The sequence below is a fragment of the Crinia signifera genome, chromosome 2 (genome assembly GCF_055691185.1).
Source record: "Crinia signifera chromosome 2, ASM5569118v1, whole genome shotgun sequence".
In the NCBI taxonomy this organism is placed as follows: domain Eukaryota; kingdom Metazoa; phylum Chordata; class Amphibia; order Anura; family Myobatrachidae; genus Crinia; species Crinia signifera.
Genome location: NC_139218.1, coordinates 244452980 through 244471837, shown reverse-complemented (window position 1 = coordinate 244471837; position 18858 = coordinate 244452980). Strand labels below are relative to the sequence as shown.

Sequence of the window (18858 nt, the reverse complement as noted above, 5' to 3'; positions counted from 1 at the left end):
CACACCCCATATGCCCAGCACATGTACTCACACCCCACATATGGCCAGCACATGTCCCCACACCCCATATATGTCCAGCACATGTCCCTACACACCTCATATGTCCAGCACATGTACCCACACACCTCATATGCCCAGCACATGTCCCCACACACCCCATATGCCCAGCACATGTACTCACACCCCACATATGCCCAGCACATGTCCCCACACCCCATATATGTCCAGCACATGTCCCTACACCCCTGATATGTCTAGCACATGTCCCCACACACCTCATATGCCCAGCACATGTCCCCACACACCCCATATGCCCAGCACATGTACTCACACCCCACATATGCCCAGCACATGTCCCCACACCCCATATATGTCCAGCACATGTCCCCACACCCCATATATGTCCAGCACATGTCCCTACACACCTCATATGTCCAGCACATGTACCCACACCCCACATATGTCCAGAACATGTCCCCACACACCTCATATGCCCAGAGCATCAGATGTTCACACACTCCCCATATGTCCCCATAGCTTAATACATCCCCAAAGTAACTCAACTTGTAGGTAAGCTTAGAGCTTCCTCCACTTACTTTTCTTATGTTGCTGCCTGGGTCTCTCCCATACACAGGCAGAGCAGACAGAAGGCGGGACACTGGGACAGCACTCTCCTCTCTGAATGGATGCCTGTGTGACAGGCTCAGCCTGCCTGGCTCTGTGTGGTGCTGCTGCATGTCACTCCCCCTTCTCCTTCCTTTGCTCCTCCGGAGTTCAGACTTGTAGTCTGAGGACTGACTGCCTGCCACTCTGGGTGCCTGCTGGTGCTGGATGTGTTATCTAGCGCTCCTATCAAATAACTGACATGTTTCTGAAGTATGTTGCTTTGCCCCCTTGCCCCCCCTGTTCTGATGCCCCTGACCCCCTGCAATAAAGTGACTTACAATCTTTGGGTCAGCGTCAGCCCAATACTACTCACTTCCTCCTCCAGTGCAACAGCGTCAAATTCACTGGCTGGCAGAGGGAGCACATTTACACTGATGTTTAACCTGATTGGTGGATGAACTAGTCATCCACCAATCAGTTTTTAGATAGTCCCGCAATTGTTATTGGTGGATAGCCAGAGCCATCCACCAATCAACAGTGTTTTCAACTTTCAGGACAGCCACAGCGTGACCGCGGCACTGACTGTGACTGACTGACCTCTACATCTAGCAGCCGGAGGCAGGAACAGAATGCTGGCCCGGGCCACTCACTCCTCGCACCCTCTCTCCTCGCTCATAGAGAGAGGGGGTGTGGGTGATCTGGACATTAGGGGTTGCCTGGGCACCCCCCCATGCGCATGTCTATGTGGACACACACACAGAGCAGGAGAGACCCAGCGGCGTCGCACTGCACACACAGACGGCAGAGCCAGGCAGCCGCAGCACACTGACATGAGTGGGGGCGGGGCAGACTGTCACTGCACAGTAGACGCCGGCCACAGCTTACAGACGGGCCCCGGCCGGGCTCTGGGGCCCTTCAGATTGCCGGGGCCCATCACACATGTCCCCTTTGACCCCCCCTGTCGCCGGCCCTGCTTGCAAGTCCAGCAGAGGCTACACACACTGTTATATAGTATGTCGTGGGCATTGCGGAGTGTTATATAGTATGTCATGGGCATTGCGGAGTGTTATATAGTATGTTATGGGCATTGCGGAGTGTTATATAGTATGTCATGGGCATTGCAGAGTGTTATATAGTATGTCATGGGCATTGCGGAGTGTTATATATTATGTCATGGGCATTACGGAGTGTTATATAGTCAGGGCCGGTGCAAGGCACCGGAGCACCCCAGGCGAGTCGGGGTGGGGGCGCCCCGGTGCCGGGGGGGGAGGGGGGGGGGTGTACCTGTCCTGCGGCTGTGTATATAAAGCTTGCAGCGGCGATAAGTCAATAAGAAATAACGAGCGCTATCCGCCTGGCTACGCGGAAGTGCTTCTGTTGTGAAAACACTGGCCGCACGGCGCACGCTGATCAGCGTGCGGCCAGTGTTTCCACAACAGAAGCGCTTCCGCGTAGCCAGGCGGATAGCGCTCGTTATTTCTTATTGACTGCAGGGACCCCCTGCTGCCGCCGCAAGCTTTATATACACAGCCGCAGGACAGGTACCCCCGCGGCACGGGGGGGGGGGCAAAATGTCGCCCTCCAGTGGCCGACGCCCTAGGCAAATGCCTAGATTTGTCTAGTGGTGGCGCTGGCCCTGTATATAGTATGTCATGGGCATTGCGGAGTGTTATATAGTATGTCATGGGCATTGCGGAGTGTTATATAGGGCGGGATGTATTAATATACATCGCCGCCCTTCGCCTGGCAGCCGCCGCAATGCTGCCGCATATGTACTAACATATGCGGCTAGCATCGGGTTGCGGTGACAGAGACCCCCGCGATACCTGTGATGTGGTTTGCGGGGGTCTCCGTCACCTCCCGGCGGCAGCCAGCGTCCCCCCTGCGTCTCCTCCTCCCCCCTGAAGCCGGATGTCCTCCCGGCTGTGACACCTGCTGGGGGAGGAGAAGATCAGGAGGACGGGAGGGGGGGCGCCCTCTGGGTGGTGATACCCTGCCATGCGAAAACGGGGCGGACGGGTAATGGTAAATAGGAAAATGCGGTAAAACCCGCGTTTTACCGCATTTGCCTTTTAGTACATCCCGCCCATAGTATGTCATGGGCATTGCGGAGTGTTATATAGTATGTCATGGGCATTGCGGAGTGTTATATAGTATGTCATGGGCATTGCGGAGTGTTATATAGTATGCAATGGGCATCATGTGTGGGCTTATGTGTAATTGGAATTACAAAGTTCACAAAAATGTGCAATGGGCATTACGGTGTGTGGTAAAATGTTGGTCCGTGTCCACTTTTCACTGTGCAGGAGCCTCACCTACTACAAATTGGGGGGGGGGGGGGGGGCGCAAAACATGCCCTTGCTCCGGGCCCCGTGGCACCTAGCTACACCACTGGGCATTCCCAACCACGGTCCTCAAGGCACACTAAGGCCGGTTTCACACACTCCGGCTCCTGCCGGACGGTGAAATCCCGCACGGCCAGGGAGCCGTGCCGCACACATTAGTTGTGAATGGACACTATTGTGTCCATTCACACGGGACGGCCACGGCCCGGCCGCACGGCTGCTGCCGGATCCCACCACTGGAAGGGACGGCTGCCGGGCTGTGGCCATCCACTCCATGATAAAGTACTGTGTGCGGCACGGCTCCCTGGCCGTGCGGGATTTCACCGTCCGGCAGGAGCCGGAGTGTGTGAAACCAGCCTAACAGTGCAGGTTTTAGTGATATCCAGGCATGAGCACAGGTGACTTAATTCGTACCTTAGTGATTCTGATTAAACCATCTGTGTGTTACGGTGCCTACTGTGGCACAAGGAGCAATGGTTGGAGGCTTTAAGCAGGTGGTCAGGCGTGAGCCCATAGCCGGGACCGCCGGTTAGGACGGCCACAGCGGATGCTACTCTGACTCTATTGAGTCCCTGAGGCAGATGGTAAACCCCTGCAGAGCTAGGCTTCACCTGTGGCCGCCGCGTCCGAAGGAGCGAGTTAGGCCCGCTCCGACCCCGATGCAGCCAGGTCTTATGTATGGACAAGGGGTAAACGATCGCCACAGGGTACCCAAGAGGACTGCTAACTACCGGGCCTAGCTGGGAGTTGACCCCTGACTGCCGGCACCAGGCCAAACCGGGATGCGACCAAGTCGCAGACACAAATGAATGGGAAGAGGAGTCTCCAGCAGGCTACACCCCAGGGACGGTGACTCCTCAAAACCAGGATAGCACAAGAAGACACTCCCTGCCTGACAGATGCTAATAAAGACAGAAAGATACAAGAAAGAAGATAAAGAATGAACCCACTGAAGGGCACGGCCACGGCGGACCACAGGAGCTGAAGGAAAAGAGAATACTGAACCCACGGAGGGGCACGGCGGGCCACTGGAGAAAGAAAGAAAGACAGAGGCTCCACTGGAGCACTTACGTGACCCACGAGATGGTGGAGACAGTGGGCCAAACGCAGGCTCAGGCTGAAGCTGGTTTTCTGGCTGAAGAAGGAGACTGACAGGACACTCCAGGGAAGGCTGGGAGAAAGAGACAATGAAGGACCCAGGAGCTGGACACAGGGCAGTGGGCTGGGAAGCCACGGGGACCGGAAGCAAAAGCTGTCTGCAAACAGGGCAGAGAGCTAGCAGCTAAGATAAGCTAAAGCTATAACCGGCGTCTGTGCCCAGCAGACGCCGGCTATTTATTTGATTTTCGCGCCGCCTGACTGACGTCATCTGCCGCCGGGCGGAAGCTCGAGGACGTTGCCTAGCAACGTCCCGACGCTCCGCATCAGAAGGAGGCTTGAGACGCTGCCGGGTAACGTCCCAGGCCGCGTCACAGGGTACAGCATCCGCCGTCCGGGTGCCTCGCAGCCTGGACGGCGGTGTGCAACACTATGCTGATGCCTGGATATCACTAAAACCTGCACTGTTAGTGTGCATTGAGGACCGTGGTTGGGAATGCCTGACTTAGACAGTAAAGATGGGCCCCCTTCAGCTCTGGGCCCCATAGCAGCTGCACCCCTTGCACCTATGGTAGTTACACCCTTGCTCCCTGCATAGTAGGGAAAAAACAAATACAGTAAACTGTATAGAGCGCTTATCAAGGCTGTTCACTCAACATGAGCTGCTGCAGTAGGGATTAGTCAGATCCCGTGGAAAATAGAACAAGAAAGGGGGGTATACTGCGCTCGTTTAATGATCACACTAATATGATGTACAATACATATTTATTTGAAAAAGTATTATAGATAAAAGACAATAAAAAACTAGTTTATAGCCATTGAGTTGCAATAAAAACAATATAACCTGCCAATGTAGTGGTATATGACCTGCTCTGGAAACTTGAAAGTCCCGGCACAATTGGAGAGAGATATGTGGAGGAAGTCCAAGATACTTGGTATGCTGCTGAAGGTGTCCCGATCCTTTATGGGGATGGAAGATATTTATAGGGATCCTCTCTAAAGTGCGGCTGTGCTTGTCTTGGAAAAATTGGCTCCAATCTACAATCTCCAGGTGGATTTGGAGGTGTCCCAGTCTATGGAATATGTAAGTGGGGGGGGGGGGGATCCTCTCTAAAGTGCGTCTGTGCCTTGGAAATACGTCCCAATTGGGAAAGATAAATTGCAAGTCCAGAAGAATCAGCAGGATGGATTGGCAGGTAAAGGTAGGCTCCTGGGTAAACACCATGTTTACCCAGGAGCCTACCTTTACCTGCCAATCCATCCTGCTGATTCTTCTGGACTTGCAATTTATCTTTCCCAATTGGGACGTATTTCCAAGGCACAGACGCACTTTAGAGAGGATCCCCCCCCCACTTACATATTCCATGGACTGGGACACCTCCAAATCCACCTGGAGATTGTAGATTGGAGCCAATTTTTCCAAGACAAGCACAGCCGCACTTTAGAGAGGATCCCTATAAATATCTTCCATCCCCATAAAGGATCGGGACACCTCCAGCAGCATACCAAGTATCTTGGACTTCCTCCACATATCTCTCTCCAATTGTGCCGGGACTTTCAAGTTTCCAGAGCAGGTCATATACCACTACATTGGCAGGTTATATTGTTTTTATTGCAACTCAATGGCTATAAACTAGTTTTTTATTGTCTTTTATCTATAATACTTTTTCAAATAAATATGTTTTGTACATCATATTAGTGTGATCATTAAACGAGCGCAGCATACCCCCCTTTCTTGTCCCTGCATAGTAGGTTGCCACACATGTCCTCCCTGCACAGCTACTTGTCAAACATGTCCTAGATATCAATTTGAAGTACAAACTCCACCCAAATCTAACTCTCTCTGCACATGTAACATCTGCCCCACCTGCAGTGCACATGTTTTTGTCCATTATAGGAGTTTGCTTTTGCGAGACCAGAATCAGGCCCATTGTTCTGATGTGCAGCTAGCCTAAGAGTAATATGCAGCACATTTGAAGGTTAGAGGGCTGCCCAATGTGACCCATAAAGTGTATTAGTGTATTAGGTTTTCTATCACCATAGATTTTTCTCTCCAGGAGAAGCCCAATTAGAGATTCTTCACATTACCTTGGTGGGTGGGGCTGGACTGTCCTGTCATCAAGCCCCATCCAAAAAGGTGAAAAAATGCCTGTGATTTGTGGGTCTGCTTTTACTGGTTTTATTTTCATCCTGTTTGCTTCATATAGAGGCATGCAAGATGTGGAAGACTACCTAAAGAATTGGGAGGGTTAATAAGTAGAGATGAGCGGGTTCGGATCCTAGAGATCCGAACCCCCCCCGAACTTACCTGATCCGAGGCCAGATCCAGGGAGTTCGATGGTCGCCGCCATTTTTCCAAGTTCAAAACGAGGCTGGACGTCATCTGTCGGATTCTCGCGAGACCTGGGGATATATAGTTCCCGGCGGTCGGCGCCATTTTCAAACAGGTTGGTGATTTCGGACAGCACGGATGCTGCTGCGCCTGTCACACTGCATGACCACCACAGAGCTCCCTCCGGGCACCTAAACCATCAGCCTGGTCACTCAGCTGCAGCTCAGCAGCACGGACCGATAAGAGGCGTGGCTACACTGGCGGAGGGGGCGTGGCTACATGGGGCAGAAGGGGCGGAGCTACAAGGAGCCAGACTGGTGACAAAAGGAAACAGGATGATGAGGATGAACTGCAGCCTGCCAGGAGAGTAAACTGTGAGTGTACTATTGTCAGCAACTGGTGTCGGCATGTGTATGGGCAGCACTACTATTGTCAGCAACTGGTGTGGGCATGTGTATGGGCAGCACTACTACTGTCGGCAACTGGTGTGGGCATGTGTATGGGCAGCACTACTACTGTCGGCAACTGGTGTCGGCATGTGTATGGGCAGCACTACTACTGTCGGCAACTGGTGTGGGCGTGTGTATGGGCAACACTACTACTGTCGGCAACTGGTGTGGGCATGTGTATGGGCAACACTACTACTGTCGGCAACTGGTGTGGGCATGTGTATGGGCAGCACTACTCCTGTCGGCAACTGGTGTGGGCATGTGTATGGGCAGCACTACTCCTGTCGGCAACTGGTGTGGGCATGTGTATGGGCAGCACTACTACTGTCGGCAACTGGTGTGGGCATGTGTATGGGCAACACTACTACTGTCGGCAACTGGTGTGGGCATGTGTATGGGCAACACTTCTACTGTCGGCAACTGGTGTGGGCATGTGTATGGGCAACACTACTACTGTCGGCAACTGGTGTCTGCACATGTATAGGCAGCGCTACTAATGTCGGCTAATTGCTGTCGGCATATGTATAGGCAGTGCCGCTACTACTGTCGGCAACTGGTGTGGGCATATGCATAGGCAGCATTACTGATGTCGGAAACTGGTATGGGCATATGGTTACACAATGCTACTAATGTCGGCAAGTGGTGTGGGCATATGGTTACACAATGCTACTAATGTCGGCAACTGGTGTGAGCATATGTATTGGCAGCGCTACTACTACCGTCAGCTGGTGTGAGCACATGTATAGGCAGCACTACTTCTGTCATCACCTAGTGTGGGCCTATGGTTATGCAGTGCTACTAATGTCGGCAACTGATGTGGGCATATAATTACACAGTGCGACTAATGTCGGCAAATGGTGTGGACAGTGTATTGGCAGTACTACTAATGTCGGCAACTGGTGTGGGCATATGGTTACGCAGTGCTACGAATGTCGGCAACTGGTGTGGGCATATGTATTGGCCGTGCTACTATCGGCAACTGGTGTGGGCACATGTATAGGCAGCACTACTTCTGTCAGCACCTGGTGTGGGCATATGATTATGCAGTGCTACAAATGTCGGCAACTGGTGTGGGCATATGGTTACGCAGTGCAAATAATGTCGGCAAATGGTGTGGGCATTATGAATAAGCAATGCTTCTAATGTGGGCATATGCAGGAGTACTCAGGGCATTATGTGTGGCATAATGTGTAATGGGTATTATGGTGTGCTGCATATTGTATAAGGGGCATCATGATGTGTGGCATAACGTATAATGTGCATTATTGTATGTGGTATAATGTGTAATGGGCATTGAATTGTGAAGCATAATGTGTTATGGGGATGACGGTGTTAATGGTAATTTTATGTGACCACGCTCCTACATTTTTGTGCACTTTCCCTGTTTTTTTTTTTGTTGTGGTGGGGTAGTCACCAATTCCCTTTATGACACATGGCACCAAAATGGCTAGTTACGGCACTGGTGCTGTGTAATGTAAATAAGATTGTGCTACTGTATGGTGTATTTTGGAGTGGGAGTACTATTGTGTGGCCATGCCCCTCCCTTGTGAGATCACACGTCATTCTTTAGGTGTGCACTGTCCCTTTGTAAAGTTTGGGTGGGCGCAAATTTATAGTTTGCAGGAGGGCGCCGAACACCCTAGCACCGGCCCTGGTCCCCGGGTGGCCTTGCCTCCTCTGAATGCATAGAGCAGGGGTGGCCAACCTGCGGCTCTCTCCTTAATGAGCCGCAGGTTTGCCACCCCTGCTCTATGATGTCAGTGGAGGCGCGGCCATCCGCCCCCCCCCCCTTCTAGTGGTGCAAGTAAGGCACACCTTTAAAAAAGATGTTGCATGTACGCCGTACCACCTCATGCTCCCCTGCTGTCACCCGTCCGCGGATCAGTCCGCCCGTCCCTCCCTCCCTTCATTGTGCGCAGCCGCTTCCTGTTCTGAGGGGAGGAGAGTGCATTGCGCACCTCTCCTTCCCCTCACTGAGTATACCTGTGACTGACTGGGCCATCAGCCAATCAGAGCTCACGTGGCCAACAGCCAATCAGGAGCCAGCCCGCGAGCTTTGATCTGTAGACGGCCCGGCCCCAGGCACAGGGCGGAGAGGAGACGGAGCGGAGGAGCCTGCCAGCCCAGCGCAGCCAGTCCCGGACTCTCCTTTCCATGAACAACAACAACAACAGTAAGTTCGCCTGGCACAGTGGGGGCAATGGTGGCACAGTGGGGGCATGCCTAGCACAATGGGGACATACCTGGCACCGTGGGGACATATCTGGCACAGTGGGGGCATACTTGGCGCAGTGGAGGCATACCTCTTGCACAGTGGGGGCATATCTGGCACTGGGGGCATATGTGTGGCACTGTGGGGGCATATCTGGCACTGGGGGCATATGTGTGGCACTGTGGGGGTATATCTGGCACTGGGGGCATATGTGTGGCACTGTGGGGGCATATCTGGAACTGTGGGGCATATGTGTGGCACTGTGGGGGCATATCTGCCATTGTGGGCATATCTGGCACTAGGGGCATATGTGTGGCACTGTGGGAGCATATCTGGAACTGTGGGGCATATGTGTGGCACTGTGGGGGCATATCTGCTATTGTGGGCATATGTGTGGCACTGTGGGGGCATATCTGGAACTGTGGGGCATATGTGTGGCACTGTGGGGGCATATCTGCCATTGTGGGCATATGTGTGGCACTGTGGGGGCATATCTGGAACTGTGGGGGCATATTAGTAATGGCCATCAGTTGTGCGGCAGCGGTGCAATGAGCATTATGGTGTTGGGCATAATGTGTAACGGGCATTATGGCATGGGTCATATGTATTGGGTGCGTGACGCGTAACAGGCATTACTGTGTAAATTTGGCCGCGTTCTTTCGGCGTGCAATATTCCAGCCACTCCCCCTAGTGTCATATGACCATGCCCCTGACCATGCCCATTTTTCAGCGTGCGCCTTCGGCACAGTACCACTTCATCTTTTTTTCTGCTTGCACCACTGCCCCTTCCCCATATGTGGAGGACACCTGGCATCACCCACCTCCCTGCACAGCATGCGGTCGATGGGATCCTCCTCAGTAAGCAACCCTGGGAAGGTGGCCTTATTGGGGGGTAGCCAGGGGCTGTGTTAGGGGGAGGGGAGAATTTTAAACATCTAAGGAGCCGCAAGAAAGCTGCGTTGGGGGGGGGAAGGAAGGAATGACAGGGGTTGCATATCTATGTACAGTAGCTGCACTATGTTGTGTTTGTGGAGGTAGTGGATGGTTGCATATGAGAGACAGTGTATGTATGGATATATGTATGCATGTATGAAGGGGGCAGTGTATGGATGGATGAGAGTGGTGGTGTATGTACTGAATGTACAGTATGAGGGTGGCCGTGTATAAATGTATGTATGAGGGTGGCGGTGAATAAATGTATGTATGTATGTATGAGGGTGGCGGTGTATAAATGAATGCATGTATGAGGGTGACGGTGTATAAATGTATGTATGTATGTATGAGGGTGGCGGTGTATAAATTTATGTATGTATGTATGTATGTATGTATGAGGTTTGCGGTGTATAAATGTATGTATGTATGAGGGTGGTGGTGTATAAATGTACGTATGTATGTATGAGGGTGGAGGTGTATAAATGTATGAATGTATGAGGGTGGCGGTGTATAAATGTATGTATGTATGAGGGTGGCGGTGTATAAATGTATGTATGAGGGTGGCGGTGTATAAATGTATGCATGTATGAGGGTGGTGATGTATAAATGCATGTATGTATGAGGGTGGCGGTGTATAAATGTATGCATGTATGAGGGTGGTGGTGTATAAATGCATGTATGTATGAGGGTGGCGGTGTATAAATGTATGTATGTATGTATGTATGTATGAGGGTGGTGGTGTATGTATGTATGAATGAAGGTGGTGATTTATAAATGCATGTATGTATGAGGGTGGCGGTGTATAAATGTATGCATGTATGAGGGTGGTGGTGTATAAATGTATGGATGAGGGTGGCATTGTAATGTGTAATGTACGCATGTATGACGGTGGTGTGTATAAACAGCGACGTAACTACCGCGCGGCAGATCCTGCAGCTGCTTGGGGGAGCGAGCACCAGCGGGGTCTGTCGCTGGCGCATCAGGCGGCAGAAGCAGCATTAGGCGGCAAAAGCAGAGAGGGTGGCTCCAATATTAAACGAGCTCCGGGAGCCGTTACTGTCACAGGGCGCACTGTGCACCGCCGACAGTCTCCCGGCATCCGCCGAGAGCTGCCCGCCATCGCCAACCTCCCGTTGTGTTAGTCTTGTCTGTTGCAGCGCTGCCGAGCAGTACTGCAGGTAGTCCTTGTCCACTCATCGAGTGGGGAGTATGCTACAAATCAGGGGGGGCGCTAGACGATATTTTGGCTGGGGGGGGGAGGGGGCGCCAGACTATATTTTGCCTGGGGGGAGCAAAATTTGTAGTTACGCCACTGTGTATAAGTGTATTATGAGGGTATTCAATTTGTAAATGTATGCTTGTATGAGGGTGGCGGTGTATAACTGTATGGATCCGCACGATGTTGGCTCTTCCGCGTCTCTAAACATATTTCTCTTTGTGTCTGACTGGTTGCCCACCCCTGGCATAGAGAGTCTCTGTGGCCTTGGCTGCCTCATCTCCTCTGTGTACAAAAGTCCCCCCGTGTGGCCCCCGCTTCCTCACTCCCGCTGCATAGAACAAGCCCGTGAGGACCCGCCTCCTCCCATTATATAAACCAAGAGTCCAGCATGTGGCCCGCCTCCTCCTCTCTACAATTCAGTTCCTCCCCGTTCCTGTCCATCAGTGCTACACAGTGCCCAGGTGCTGGCTGCTGCCCTTCCTTCTCCTGCATGTGTAATGTGCGACATGCAATAACTATGCTGGACCTGGAGCACAGCAGAAAATATCTAAATGCACAAAAAGTGTGCACACTGTGTGGAGTGCTGGTGCAGAAGACTACCAATTGTAACTGGTAAGTAACAAGCACTGTTTAAGCAAAGTTACTGTAGTATTGATTAGTTTATGTCCTCTCCTGCCTCCACTGCCAGCTTTTTAAAATCCCTGCCAGGCTGCCAGTCTCAATCCAGAGGTAGTATGTGATGAGGGTGCTGCCAATTGTCATGCTTGCCTACCTTCCTGAGAGGCTACCAAAAATCAGGTGCCCCTCTCGGCACCCCGGGATGGTGGGCAAGTGTCCTGGGGGGCCTGCACCCCCTTTCCCTGCAACTACAAATGCTTAAATTGACACTTTCCAGGGAGGCGGATGTTCTGCCATGTGTAATTCCACTGTTGCCGCCATGTGTCATGTATAATTCCAGTGGTGCTGCCATATGTGTCGTATCAGTCCAGGGCAGCTGTTTTTTACTTTATTACAATAATGTATTTTATTTTTTTCTTACTGCAAGTTTTCTGTTAAGTGTGCCATATCAGTCAAGGGGTGCTGCCATGTTTGCTATATAATTTCATGGAATCCGCCATGTGTGCTGTATAATTTCAACGAAACCGCCATGTGTGCTGTATAATTTCATGGAACCTGCCATGTGTGCTGTATAATTTAATGGAACTGCCATGTGTGCTGTATAATTTCATGGGTGCTGCAATGTGTGCTGTATAATTTCAAGGGTGCTCCATGTGTGCCTTATCAGTCCAGGGGCACCACCATGTGTGCCTTATCAGTCCAGGGGCACCACCATGTGTGCCTTATCAGTCCAGGGGCACCACCATGTGTGCCGTATCAGTCCAGGGGCACCACCATGTGTGCCGTATCAGTCCAGGGGCACCACCATGTGTGCCGTATCAGTCCAGGGGCACCACCATGTGTGACTTATCAGTCCAGGGGCACCATCATGTGTGTCGTATCAGTCCAGAGGAGCTTTCTTTTTTTTTTTATTAAAAGAAAAAAAAATAGCAAGTTTGCTGTTAAGTGTGCCAAATCAGTCAAGGGGTGCTGCCATGTGTGCTGTATAATTTCATGGGTAGCTGCCATGTGTGCTGTATAATTTCATGTGTGCTGTCATGTGTGCTGTATCGTTCCAGACACTATTGATGCTTTAATATTGCCTGTCACTGATGTAAAGGTCCATACACACTGAGCGGCTTTTCCCCTGCCCAGCACTGATGAAGGGGAGAGGACGGCGTTGCATAGCACAGCGCTATGCAAATCTGTCCTCAAAGCCGCTCATCTGCTGGTATTACCAGCAGATGAGTGGCTTTCCCAGCAATGATGCGGGAGCGCACAGCAGTGCTCACTGCTCATCGCTGGGGCATACACACTGGGTGGCTTTGAGCTGAAAGCCGCTCAAACATGCTGTTTTGAGAGGCTTTCAGCTCAAAGTCGCCTAGTGTGTATGGGCCTTAAGTATAGCGATGTAGTAATGCCGCTTACTGTTATGCTGGCTCCGCCCATTATTGATTTGTTGCCGCCTATATGAGGCCACTTCCAGGAAATTTCCAGGGCCACTTTTAGTCCCCAATCCGCCCCTGGTTGTGAGGTGTTTAGAATAGACTGGAAATGAGTGGAGATAAATGCTATTGAGGTTAATAATAGCATAGGAGCAAAAAAAAAAAAAAAAAAATCTGCAATTTTAGCAGTTTTTATGCTTTTTAAAAAAAAATCAGAACCCAAAACCCAAAAATCCAAACACAAAACGTTTAGGGGGTGTTTTGGCAAAACCTATTAGAACCCAAAACCTGAAGGTAATCAGAACACAAAACACGAAAAGTGCCCGGTGCAGGGATGCAGTTAAAATCCCGGCAGTCGGGATCCCGGCGTTCAGAATCCCGACGCCGGAATCCCGACCGCCGAAATGCAGACACATTCTCCCTCCTGGGGTGTCCACGACACCCCTGGAGGGAGAATAAATTAGTGTGCCGAGCGTAGCGAGGCACCGGGCCCACTGCGTGGCGAGCGCAGCGAGCCCGCAAGGGGGGGCGATCCACGTCCCCCCCTTGTCGGCATTTCGGCTGTCGGGATTCCGGCGTCGGGATTCTGAACGCCGGGATCCCGACCGCCGGGATTCAATACTGAATCCCCGGTGCACATCCCTATTAATAAGTATGCCTATCGCTGCTCCACACAGATATTTGCCTCATCCCAACTGAGTTTAGTTGTGGAAGCTAAACTTTGTTATCTCAATATGTGGTCAAAATATAGTTTATCAAATACTGTACCAAACACCCAAATATTATATAGTGTTTTGTATTATATGTTTTCAAGATTGTAAAATATACATACTATGTTTATGAATGTGCATCTATAATCTAGAAGCTTTGGAGACTCCAATTGTCACAAATTGAGAACGGTTGTTCATTACAGATTCATTTGTATCCTCAGATACCAACTCAAATTCATCATCAGACCGGAGACCTGTTACGTATGCTACAGCACTAAGGAGACTGCCACCACCACCGCATCTAAGTGAGTATTGTGTTTGGTGGATAAAACCTGGGCCACTAATTTCATTTGTGTTTGTTAGTTTTTACAGTGCTACCTGGTATAAAAGGTATCGTCCCAGCACATCAGTGACCAGATGGGGAGAGAGCAGGCCCCTCACACCCCCATTTCCTCTCATAGGATGTAATTTTATTATAACTATATAAATATATATACGTATATGGTCCGGCACTCCCAAACAACCGGTGGTAGAGACGTCGGTGCCTCCGCAGCAGAAATTTGCAGTATAGCGATGTAGATGGCGCGGCACTCTTGACTGTTTCAAAGGAAACCAAATTGGAGCCAATAGCTTTATCAACGTTTCAAATTTTATTTGTCATCAGGAATTCCTGATGACAAATAAAATTTGAAACGTTGATAAAGCTATTGGCTCCAATTTGGTTTCCTTTGAAACAGTCAAGAGTGCCGCGCCATCTACATCGCTATATAAATATATATATATATATATATATAAAAAACAAAGGTTGCAGGGCGGCACTCCAAATAAAGTACAGTTGGCGCAGAGGTCCATAAAGTTTTTAGATAAAGCACTTACCCCCACACTCTGTGAAGGATCCAGACCAGCATTCCGTAGTCATTGAAGAAAAAGGTGTTTATTACATGCTGTGCAGTACAACAAACAGCTGCTTAGCCCGACGGCCGTTTCAACTGGGCTCAGCCAGTTTTCGTCAGGGGTTTTCGTCACCCCCTGACGAAAAACTGGCTGAGCCCAGTTGTAACGGCCGTCGGGCTAAGCAGCTGTTTGTTGTACTGCACAGCATGTAACAAACACCTTTTTCTTCAATGACTACGGAATGCTGGTCTGGATCCTTCACAGAGTGTGGGGGTAAGTGCTTTATATATATCTATATATATATATATATATATAGATATATATAGATATATATATATATCTATATATATATATATATAGCTATATATATATATATATATATAGCTATATATATATATATATATATATATATATATGGAATAGAATAGAGAGCGCTGATGTATCCACCACCTTCTTTGATTAAACCATTGGACTTTGCCAAAAGTGTACATGTACAGTACAACAAATATCAATACAACAAATTTATTTTGTTCAGACAAACTGACATGAACAACCAAGTTTTAAGACATTTTTAATAAAAACATTTTTTTTTATGTATTTGTTGTACACTTTTGGCAAAGTCCATTGGAATATTCAAAGAAGGTGGTGGATACATCAGCGCCCTCTATTTAATTCGATTTGTACCTTTCTTCTGTTTCCCACTAACAGGGGATTTTATAGAGTAGCTGCTATTTCTTCAAGGGTGCACATGGGGTCACTCCCTTGTGTGTGTGTGTATATGTATATATATATACATTTGTTCCAGAAGGCACCCAGGTACTGAATCCCAGCTGAGGGAGTGCCAGGCCGTCTACCTATCTCTCTCTCTCTCTCTCTCTCTCTATATATATATATATATATATATATATATATATACTCTCCGTTGTGGCCCGGCACTCCGACTCCCCAGGGGTTAACTTGCCCGGTTGCCTTCAACTCAAGCAGAAACTGCTTGTGACACACGACTCCCAATAAGTAGCGGCACTCTGAGACTGGTAAGCGTGATGAAACAGGTGAAAATTTAATCTGCCAACATGTTTCGGGGTGGATTCACCGTCTTCAGGACAACCAAACAGTGAAAACACAGTGCATTAAATACCCCACAATAAACTTACCCCTCCCGCTTGGTTTTCCCGCGTCTGTCAGAGCCGCCTCCCCTCATCTCCGTCCGTTCACCGGAAGGCTGTCAGCCGGAAGGCGCCACGCTGACTCCGGCGGTTGCTAGGGCAACCAGAGGACTCTCACCCCTCCGCTGCTCCTTAGCTGCCGCCTACGTCATCGCACCTTCCTCCTTCATGCTCCGATTACTTCCGGGACGCTCTGGGTTAGTTGTCTTGGCGATGGGTACACCACTGAAATATACAAGTTGAAAACCGTGAAAAAAAGCAATACAACAAAATGCTTAAAATTAATTGTGGCTATAAGCCCAATGTTACCTGGTTAAAAAGTGAATACAATGCTTTACAAGTATATAGCAGCGTGATTGAATGTGCCTACTGCACGTGCCGTCATTTTATAAAAAATAAGCTCCAAATCTGTGATGTTAAAAGTTACATGAATATCATAATACACAATACATGAATAATATACATAATTTAAAGAAGAAGAATTTTTGTTACAAAAAAATTTAAATAAGAAAAGCTAATGACAATGAGGTAATAACTTCTCATGGTGTTTCTACGAGAGGAAATGACATCAGTCACCCTCATATCATATAATACGTGTTATCTGCGAAAAAGTGAGTTATAAAGTGCACTGATAAAATCCAAGCACCCTATAAACAAACATTGGCAAGGCTTTGCTATATAGCTAACGGCCCCACTTGGTGATACCAAGTGTGGGTCTATGTCTCGCAGTGCCAACTGCCTGATGAAGAGCCCCTGTGTTAAAACCTACAGGGGGTCTAACTGCTTGTATGCAGATCAAATTTGTCTCTGCAGTATACAAAATGTTTATGTAAAGTTGTTTATATGAAGTTAATTAGTCCTAAGGATTCATTCAGCCCCTTGGGTTTGAGTGTCTGAAGCCTGAAGATCCATCGGGTCTCCAATTGCAACAGGGCCTTACCTCGGTTACCCCCTCTCAAGCTAGCCGGAACTTGATCAATGATCTTGTATTTGAGGGTGGCCATCCCATGCTTCATATTGGCAAAATGCCTGGCCACCGGTTGTTCACTGGTACCAGTGTCCAGGGCTTGACGGATGGCTAAGCGGTGCTGTGCCATGCGGACCTTAAACTGACACTCAGTTTTCCCGATGTAGTAAAGTCCGCATGGACATATTACAGCATACACAACATAACTGGAAGAACAGGTTAAGGGCCATTTAATTTTATATCTTTTGCCCGAGTGGGGGTGGAGTATGGTGTCCCCAGTGGCCATGTAACTGCATGTCCGGCACCCTAGGCATTTGTAACACCCATTACGCCTGCCCAGAAACATGGTGTCAGGGATGGGCTTCTTCCTAAACGGGGTAATATCGGTCTTGACTACTAGATCTCTGATATTGCGACCTCTAGTATAACAAGGCATGAGGCGGGTGTTTTTGAAACATTGTAGTTCTGGATCTGAGGCTACAATGGGCCAAAGCTCTTTTGCTCTTTTAGTTGTCTCAATACTGTTGACATTGTATTGATTAACCCATGGGATAACTTGATCTGTTTTTTTCTTTCTTCTCTGGGTTACAAGCTCAATTCTGCTTTTTTGTCGAGCTTTCATGAGAGCTGGCTCTAGTTCTCTCGCAGGATACCCTCGTTCCCTGAATTTGAGAAACATATCTCTGAGTTGTGTGTCCAGGACCCCTGGATCACTGGTGGTGCGGCATACTCGGATGAACTGGGAGTATGGTAGGCCTCGTACCGCTGCTCGTGGGTGGTGGCTCTCGTACCGCAGCAACGTGTTGCGGTCGGTGGGTTTAGTGTATAAAGATGTAGTTATTTTCCCTTTATCAATCTTAATTGCAATATCCAAAAAACATATCTCAGTTTTGCTACTATTCAAAGTAAGCTTAATGGGACTGTCGGATGTATTTTGATTGGACACAATGTCACTGAGTACCGCCTCCTGTCCGGTCCATAGAACGATGATATCGTCTATGTACCGGAAATACATAAACACTTCCCTGGTAACGCTCGGTGCTGAAAAAAAGATGTTAACCTCAGTCTCCCACATGTAAGTGTTGGCGAACGATGGGGCCACTGGGGACCCCATCGCACACCCCGTGACTTGGCGATGAAACTGCCCGTCATACAAAAAGTAGTTATGCGTGAGAGTAAATCTAAGCAATTCAATAAATACATCTATGTCAGGACCTGTGTACCTGGGGTTACCTGTGACAAGTCTCCTTACTGCCATCAAGCCCGCCTCATGCGGGATGCATGTATAGAGACTTGTCACATCTAGAGTCGCTAGAATAAGTCCATCAGGGACCTCAGGTATCTCCATAAGTCTCTGCAGCAACATCCCAGAGTCACGTAAGTATGTAAACGTGCCTTGCACGCAAGGCTGCAAATATGCATCGAGATACACCGCCAAGGCTTCACACAGAGACCCCCTGGCCGAGATGATGGGCCGGCCAGGGGGGCACTGGGCATCCTTGTGGATTTTTGGGATGCTATAAAAGATGGGGACTTTGGGAAACTCCACAGGGTTTATAATTGGCTAAACAACACACAATTCAACCCTAAAAAGTCCTCTGGCCCAAGATTTCGCAGACAACAGATTAATGTCAATGCCTCTAGTACCTCAGCCAGTGAAACAGAAGAACACCCATCAAGAGCCACCGTCCCGGGTTCTCATCGTTCTATGGACCGGACAGGAGGCGGTACTCAGTGACATTGTGTCCAATCAAAATACATCTGACAGTCCCATTAAGCTTACTTTGAATAGTAGCAAAACTGAGATATGTTTTTTGGATATTGCAATTAAGATTGATAAAGGGAAAATAACTACATCTTTATACACGAAACCCACCGACCGCAA

General features: G+C 49.2%; 1 protein-coding gene across 1 annotated transcript in view; it reads left to right on the top strand.

Moving 5' to 3' along the window:
• Window positions 1-18858, top strand: part of SCIMP (SLP adaptor and CSK interacting membrane protein) — a 77807-nt gene that overhangs the window by 39760 nt on the left and 19189 nt on the right. Inside the window, exon 5 of the mRNA XM_083171175.1 lies at window positions 14168-14251. Coding sequence (XP_083027301.1) covers window positions 14168-14251 — 84 coding nt within the window. The remainder of the gene's footprint in view (window positions 1-14167; window positions 14252-18858) is intronic.